Raw genomic sequence first — 8105 nt, 5'->3', positions numbered from 1 at the left:
TGCATTTCTAACTGGTGACAAACCGGTGTGTGTCCCATCCCCACCACTGTGCCTAAGTGGACTGGAGGCTGGAGCTGAGAAAGGATGCAAGAAGGGTAAAGCAATAGAAATCCTAAAATGAGGATTGAGGGACTACTGAGTTCCTCAGAAACTGATGGTTAATAACAGGGGATTAGTGCTAGTTGAGGAAGGGTCCATGAAGGGGGGAGAGGTAGCAAGCAAAACTAGACCTAGAATCAAGTGATAAACATGAGCAAGAGGTTTGTAGATGAAGGCTGAAGCATAAAAAGGGACATGGATTATGCTGGATAATCTCAATCCTCGTATTTCTGAATGCCTGAGTACTTGGCTTTGCAGCCTGAACAATCTTTTTGTGCATAAGAAATGCTAAGAGACCATTGGAGGCACCCTTTGCAATACTTCGGAGTTCCCTTTGAGGCAGGGATGAGAGCAAGTTGATTGGGAAGCTTGGGGTTGGGGGGGGGGAGGGTTATGATTAGAAACCAGATAAAGGCATGGGAATAGGTTAAGCAATGCTGCATATTGCAGGGTCAGTTGGATAGAAACACAGCTCCAATGACTCATCAGTTTTTGTGTGATACAGCTGGCTAGTGACCAAAGGTTTCCCAGTTCTCTGAAGCATAGCAGCCTCCTCGCTACCAAGGTAAAGCAGTTATGCTATGTGGTGTGATGAGCTGACAGTGAGACTGGAAAATGGCATGGAAACAGCAGGCACTCCTCCCTGCATTCCCAGCCTGAGCACTGCTACACATGGTCTTGATTACAGCAGAATGCCTGAGCTCTGGCTGTAGAACTCACTCCCCTATGGCCAGAAACCTCATAGATGCGTATAAACCATCCTGTGATGCTCCTTACCCTGCTCTCACCCTATCTGGCAGCAGAGATTTCATAAGGAGGACAAGAAGGAGTCTTAGAGTCTTAGGCTGGCTTCCTGCAAACTATTTTAGAATCATTCTTGCCTTAAATCCATAATCCATAAGCCCTGGTTGAGCTACAGGGTATGTTCCACCAGCCTTGGTGGGTGATTTAGCAGTCTTGCTACCAAAGTTTTAAGCAACTGACAGGCCCTACGTGTTCCTCAGCAAGTTGTTTCAAACGAACAAGAGGTTTTGTTTGGTTTGTTTGGGGCTTTTTTAACTTGAATTTGCTATAATTTGAATTTCCAATCGTGATTTCTGCCTTTTTCTAATAGGTGAAGCAACTACTGTCAGACATCTCACTGTGGAAGTCTGTGCTGACAGTGCTCAAGGTACTTTGAACTTTGTCTAAATAAAATACTCCTTAGAGATTGCTATTTGAAGCTCTAATGGGTATTTAATGTTCCATTTCACTCCGTCAGTATGGTTTTTGGACAATGCAGAGGCAGGAGTTGGACAAAGGAATCCTCCCAGGGAGGGATCCCGGAGGAAGGAATTCTCCTGAAGGGGGAATCTTCATCAGGGATTGCAGTGATAGGACAAGGGGTGATGGGTTCAAACCGAAATAAGCAAAGTTCAGGTTCAATCTAAGGCAGAAGCTCTTCCCTGTGAAGGTGCTGAGGCGCTGGCACAGGGTGCCCAGAGAAGCTGTGGCTGCCCCATCCCTGGCAGTGCTCAAGGCCAGGTTGGACACAGGGGCTTGGAGCAAGCTGCTCCAGTGTGAGGTGTCCCTGCCCGTTGCAGGGGCTTGGAACCGGATGATCCTAAGGTCCTTTCCAAGCCAAACCATTCTGTGATTCTATAGGTTCACCCTGAACATCCAGGACCAGTGCAACCTCTGAATTATTTGTCTAAGTGCTTCAGTTCTTTCAGCACAGTTCCACCCTCAGAACATATTTGCACAGTGCTAGGGCTATAAGGGCAGAGTGAGAAATGACAGCATTTCATTCCTCAATAGAGCCAATGCTATAGCACTGACAGGTAACTCAGACAAGGGTGGAATCCATCAGGCTCTTTGCATCTCTGAGCCATTCAGTGCTTTCAAGACGCAGTATCCTTTACTAACATTGCATATTGTACAGTCATATCAAACTTGGATCTCTCCACCAAAAGATCCAGTATTGAACAAGTTAAAGACTGACCGGACTCGTTTTGATTGGGAAAAATGCAATCCCATCACAATTCTGTGAAATTTAGTACATTTTTATTGAAAGGTTTCTCCTTTTGTTTTATACTGCAAGTATTCGATTATGAGAAGTGTATAACAAGGAGATCAGTGAAGAAAAGGTGTGTGGAATAAGCAGAAACCCAGATAAAGAATCTCATCTTACTAGTAACAGTTGGGCTGGCCCTACGAGTTTCAAGAGGAAGATGGGCTCACCGCTGACGGTGCACTTTAAGCTGAACAGGATGTCTTTGACTGCTCTGGTTTTCCTTGGCAGGGGCTGGTGGTGATTGAAAATGGAAGAAACAAGGGAGCTCTCTCCAAAGCCGTGTAAAAGCAAAGAACCTGTGAAAACAGAATGGGGCGCTCAGAGCGTTGTATTTACCTATTTCCAAGGGGATATTAACAGCGTGGTGGATGAACACTTTTCCAGAGCTCTAAGCAATGCCAAGAACCCCCAAGACCTGAGCACAAAGCACAAGGACGAGACCGTTGTCCTGAAGAACGGTGAGCTCCTTTCTATGCCTGAGTGTGGTGTTGGGCAGGGGGGGACTGTCTTTCACTGAGAGTTTAGGATGTACTGTGCTCACATTTGGGACCATGTGCAAACAGAAAGCAAGAAAAGCTTGCAAAGCCCTGGATGATAAAGCTGGGACTTCCTGAGTAAATCCCTGTGCATTCTGGGGTGCTTCCCAGGCTGTCCGTGGGCCTGTTGGCAGGACTGGGTCCTCATTTTCCAGCCTAGTGTCTCCATCACTGTCAGATGCACTAAGTGCATTATGACTTTAAATAAACAGATCATGGCAACAGATAATCTTGCAACAGTTAAAAAGCTGCCTATGCCCATGGCCTGTAAGAAAACACAGGAAATAGTCATTTGAAAGTACTAGTGGTGGTTTAGTCTGCTTTTAGCATGAGTTTGTGGTTGTATTTGAAGACAAGCAGCACTATGGAGAATATATATTTATGTGAAATGAATATGCAGTTTGGCTGTGTTCCTTTAGAAGGCCATTGGAATTTGCCTTGGGAGAAAAGTAAGAATTGCTGAGACTTCAGATGCTTTCTTTCTCTTTTAAGTAGATAGCGCATCGCCCCATCAGTGGAATTTCTCTTCACATTGCTCCAAAGCATATCCATCATCTTCTGCACCAAGCGTGTCCAATTCGGGTCTGAATTTTGCTGCTGCTGCTGGTCTGGCAGGCCAGTACCAGCCACCAGCTCTGAGGAGTCATCCAGCCCAACCTGCAGACTTATGGCCTTTCCCTTCCATTGGGACTCCCAGTCTCCCCAGTTCGGTGTATCATCATCATGCCTTGCCTGACCTGCATGTGGGAGATGAGCCCATCTCTGACAGGAAATACGGTTCTCTTCTTGGTCTTCTGCAACAGGAAAAGTGCCTAACATCCATGCAGGAATGTCCCATGAAGCAACACTCAAGTTCTGCTTGTATGACTGGACCTGCTAGGTTACAAAATATAAGCCAAAGTTCAGCTCCTGGGGGAGGTAAGGAAATACTATCACTGTGTGCTTTGATGGCATCTTATGGAAGGAGGCAAAATGATACAGGCTGCTGTTCCTCAGGTTCTAAAACTGGAGTCACCTTCAGCCCAGCTCGCAGCAGTGTTTTGCAATAGATAGGCCAGGATGTGTGCTGTGGTACTTGGGATGGATGAGCTCCATAGTGTGGCTTGGTCAGAAACTGTGCATTGCCCACTTGCACAATATCCTCCCTCCTGGCTTACATTAAGGAGCTATTTTAAGTGAATATAAACATTATTCACAGTGCTATGAGGATCAGGGAGGGGGTGGTCAGGTAAGAGCCCACAGCAGCCTACTTTACTGTGTAGGGTTTGTAGCTGGGAGGATTTTGGATGCTGGAGAGGAACTCATCAGGGACTGTAGCGACAGGACAAGGGGTGATGGGTTCACACTGAAACAGGGGGAGTTCAGGTTGGAGATAAGGCAGAAGCTCTTCCCTGTGAGGGTGCTGAGGCGCTGGCACAGGGTGCCCAGAGAAGCTGTGGCTGCCCCATCCCTGGCAGTGCTCAAGGCCAGGTTGGACACAGGGGCTTGGAGGAAGCTGCTCCAGTGGAAGGGGTTGGAACTGGAGGAGCTTTGAGGTCCCTTCCAACACAAACCATTCCATGATTCTATGACTGGGATAAAGGGGCTTCCTGGTTGGCCTTGCCATGTTTCCCAGCTAGTTGCTGCCTGCCATGGAGCACTGCAGTAGATCTCCCAGAGCTAACACAATGCACGCAGAGGTGATGAATGTTCCTTATTTATTACCAACAACGAGCAGGAGCCCCAATCCCAGGTACTACCAGCACACAGAAGAAAGATGGCCGGTGCCTGCAGCCCATTTCCTGGGATCTTACATCCCTGCAGGCTGCTCTGATGGATAAAATTGCTCTGCTGTGAGTAATTTCTGCCTCTGAGAAGCCCTTTGGGATCGAGCTTCCTGGAGCCCTGTTAGGGTGGGCCCGCCTTGCTGCTCCTGGGCGTTACCCATACACATAGCTTGGCACGGGCTTCCAAGAAAAAGTGTTGTGAAATGGTTTAGGGAGTCTGCTGGGAAAACAGAGCGTGTCCTGCCTGGTGCTTCTACCTGGAGAGGAGCAAGCATGTGAGGAAGCAACCCCAAGCCTTAGTGTCTGAAATGCCTGCTGCTTGCCCTGTTTCTGATCTGCATCAGCAGGGATTTGGCAGAGCATGGGCTAAAAGCTGTTGTTTCTACCTGCAGGCAGGCTTACCCACAGGTTCTCTTCTGAGGCTACCCCAAAGCCCTGGCGTTACAAGGACCCCAGCTATGGGTGTTCTGCTCATCTGGAGTGCCTGGTGTCTGTCTGGAATACACATTTGCTGCTCGTGGTACATGGGTTTAGCTGAGGCTGGATCTATGTGTTGCATAGGCTTTTTGCAGCTGGTAAATGACAGCCCAGTTACTTTAAAGACACTGTTTGGATGTCTAGGGTTTAATTTAAGAACAGGGTTAGGTGCCCTCTTCCCCCAGGGGGGCAATGTGAGCCTGTTAAGGCTTGGGAGCCCAAGGACCAAACTCTCCTCCAAAGAAGGACATGTTTCATGAAGCCAGTGTTGGGATCAAAAAGGGAAGCAATGCTAACAGGGGACTCTGTTCATGGAAAAGGAAATGAAACAGCTTGATGTCCCCCAGCCATCGCAGAACCATGGAATGGTTTGGGCTGGAAAGGACCTTAAGATCATCCACTTCCACCTCCTACCATGGGCAGGGAGGCCTCACACTCATCAGTTAAAGCCTTTTCCTTCAGGATGCTTCCAGAGCCTTTCTGACCAGTGAAGGAGCCTCGCAGGGCTCCATGTGTAACAGCACACATGTGCTTCTCCAGCATCCCCAAAGGAACAGATAGGAAACAGCTGTCCGTGTTCACAGGCAGGCTTTGGCAAGCCCCTGGGATCTGTGCATTTGTCAGGCTGTGGGAGTCCCTGTTTCTTGGCTCTCCCTGTTCAATGCACTTCTCCTTGCGCTCTGTCATGTATAAGAACAGCTGATATTTATATTTATGGGAGTGTGGATCGCTGTGCCAGCCAGCACAGAGTTCCCCAGCACCTGCGCTATAGGCTGGGCTGCAAAAGCACAGGGTTGCCTTAGGACCTGCTGTCTGCTGCTATCTCTGTGCTGAATCGCTGCTCATCTCCAGTGTTTTCTGTCTTTTAAGAGAGGAAAGCAAGCGCTTACCAAGGCTCAGAGAATCCCAGCGGAAGCCACTCCACCGCAGGTGAGTACTGGAGCCAGCAGCGCTGGAACAAACCGGTGCTCGCCTATGAAGGATGCCTTGCTTATGCATGAAGAATTAAAGATGCTTCCTTCCTTGCTTCCAGGCTCTATTTCCAAACCTTGTTTTCCCCCAGGTAGACAAACCACCTCCTATAACTGTTAACAGTGAAAAGGAAAAGCATTCTGTTGAATAAGACCTCATAGCAGCCTTCCAGTATCTGAAGGGGGCCTATAGGGATGCTGGGGATGGACTCTTCATTAGGGACTGCAGTGACAGGACAAGGGGTAATGGGTTAAAACTTAAAGAGGGGAAGTTTAGATTGGATATAAGGAGGAAATTCTTTCCTGTGAGGGTGCTGAGGCACTGGAATGGGTTGCCCAGGGAGGTTGTGAATGCTCCATCCCTGGCAGTGTTCAAGGCCAGGTTGGATGAGGCCTTGGGTGATATGGTTTAGAGCGAGGTGTCCCTGCCCATGGCAGGGGGGTGGAACTTGATGATCTTAAGGTCCTTTCCAACCCTGACTATTCTACGATCCTATGATTTCTAACCCCCCCCCACTGCTGTTCTTGTGGTTCTGCCAAATATTCCTCTTCACAATGCCTGTTTTACACCGGCTGTCCCAGTTTCAGGTCCCAGAAAGACAGGACACCCCTTGCAGTGCGTCTCAAGCACCCAGTTTCAGGCTGAGGTCCCCGTTGGACCTGTGTGCTCCCATTACTGTGGCTTTCACCAGCAAACCCACCACTCTGCTGGGGGAGCTGGTCAAAGAAACGACTTCCAAAGCATTCAGAATTCCGTGTATTTCTCTGTTCAGACCGTGTGTCCTGGATAAACTGAGCACTGTTATACCTGGTGTTGGGTCCTTGCTGTGCAATATCCAGGGAGTGCTTTGCAGGGCTCATTCTGGTTGTTCTCCTAGAGGCCACCTTGCATCAGACCCAAAGGTGTGATCCTGTTTGCATGGCCTGTGTTTGACCGCCCTGATCCCGCTGTGTCTTTCAGGCCTTCAGATCCATGACAGAAGAAGAGATTTGTACTTCTAGCCACCGGAGGGTTCTCCTTCATTCTCAATGAGGAAGCTCTTGCTGTGAACTCTATTTGCAACTGTGAACCAAGAAGGGAACTGCAGCTATCCCGTGCTCTCTCTGTTGGAAGGATACAACTGCTATTTACTATTTGGGGAGTGAAGAATCAACCTTTTCTATACAGTGAATAATTTCTAATAGCTGTGGGATTAAACCTGACTCTTTGTTATGAAGAAATATTGTCTACTGAAGGCTTCTCATGTAGCCCTCTTGAAAAGACTCTTAGCACTTTTTAATCCATGTATTCATTTATCATCTCTTGATAAGAATCACAGTTCTTATCAATGCAGTTGCTAACTGGTAAGTGCAGGGATGCAGTTTGAATTTGCATATGCAGATGAACATGACATATATATATATATATGAATATGCAGATGAATTTGGCATAAATTCAGTGCTGCAGGTTCTCGGCTTGATTTGATACCTCCATATTGTTTAAAAGGCCAGGGGCAAGAGACTTCAAGACAACCACGGGTCATGCTTATGGTTTGGAAGTACACTGATTTGTAACCATACTTGCAATTCACTGGGGCATTCTTCAGAAACTATATAATGTGTATATGCCCAAAGGCTCTGTTTTGCCTTCTTTTAATGTATCCTCTAGAAAACAGTGATTTAACACTAAACCTGGGAGGAAATCTCAATCCTCATTAGGTGCAATTAAAATACCCTTGAGCAAAAGCTGGAGGGGGGGATGCTCTATTTTCCCAACCTGTCTGCAGGCCTAAGAGCTTCTGACCAAGCAAAAATCAATCCACAGACCTCAGAGGGGCTGAATGTGGGTTCCATGCAGTGGCATCCATGGACCGTGCATTAAACCTTCACATTCAGATCCCCTCCTCACTTCACTGCTCGCCCTTGGCAACTACATCTGCTGAAGGTGCTGGGAGGAAAACCTCCTGTGACTGGTGTTCAGGTTTGTGTATGATCAGGTATGCACTGAAGAGACTACTCAGCCTTTATTGTAAATCCTAAGGATGAAGATTTGGGTTTCAGTTTTCCTTCTCCATTAGCTAGACATTAACAGAAGCATGATAGGGCATGCTAGACATAGACATTAAAGGAGCATGATAAACTTATCGTGCCAGCTCTATGCAGTTGCTTCAGGAAATTCGACCTTTTTGATCTTAGGCTTGTGATTTGGGAGGACAAGTCTACC

The 8105-nt window shown here is 47.5% G+C and overlaps 1 protein-coding gene across 2 annotated transcripts; it reads left to right on the top strand.

Moving 5' to 3' along the window:
- The first annotated feature begins 545 nt into the window (after positions 1–545).
- Positions 546–7694, top strand: VGLL1 (vestigial like family member 1). Of its 2 annotated transcripts, none has more exons than XM_061353176.1 (6): positions 546–664; positions 1214–1270; positions 2381–2610; positions 3181–3606; positions 5802–5861; positions 6864–7694. In XM_061353176.1, the coding sequence occupies exons 3-6, from the start codon at positions 2400–2402 to the stop codon at positions 6902–6904; spliced, it is 738 nt and encodes a 245-aa protein (XP_061209160.1). In that variant the 5' UTR covers positions 546–664; positions 1214–1270; positions 2381–2399; the 3' UTR covers positions 6905–7694. The 2 variants fall into 2 exon arrangements, with proteins under 2 accessions (XP_061209160.1, XP_061209161.1); XM_061353177.1 differs by having other exon boundaries at positions 550–664; positions 3184–3606.
- The last annotated feature ends 411 nt before the right edge of the window (positions 7695–8105 follow it).

This window comes from Neopsephotus bourkii, unplaced genomic scaffold, assembly GCF_033783945.1.
Source record: "Neopsephotus bourkii isolate Nb327-2 ecotype Australia unplaced genomic scaffold, CSIRO-AGI_Nbou_v1 NB_668, whole genome shotgun sequence".
Classification (NCBI taxonomy): Eukaryota; Metazoa; Chordata; class Aves; order Psittaciformes; family Psittacidae; genus Neopsephotus; species Neopsephotus bourkii.
This window is presented reverse-complemented; position numbering and strand designations above follow the sequence as displayed.

Bases quoted from the DNA above. Each gene is read 5' to 3' on its own strand.
- VGLL1 (XM_061353176.1), top strand. From the start codon at position 2,400: ATGGAAGAAACAAGGGAGCTCTCTCCAAAGCCGTGTAAAAGCAAAGAA. The intron at 2,611-3,180 runs GTGAGCTCCTTT...TTCTCTTTTAAG, and splicing joins GACCGTTGTCCTGAAGAACG to TAGATAGCGCATCGCCCCAT. The intron at 3,607-5,801 runs GTAAGGAAATAC...CTGTCTTTTAAG, and splicing joins AAGTTCAGCTCCTGGGGGAG to AGAGGAAAGCAAGCGCTTAC.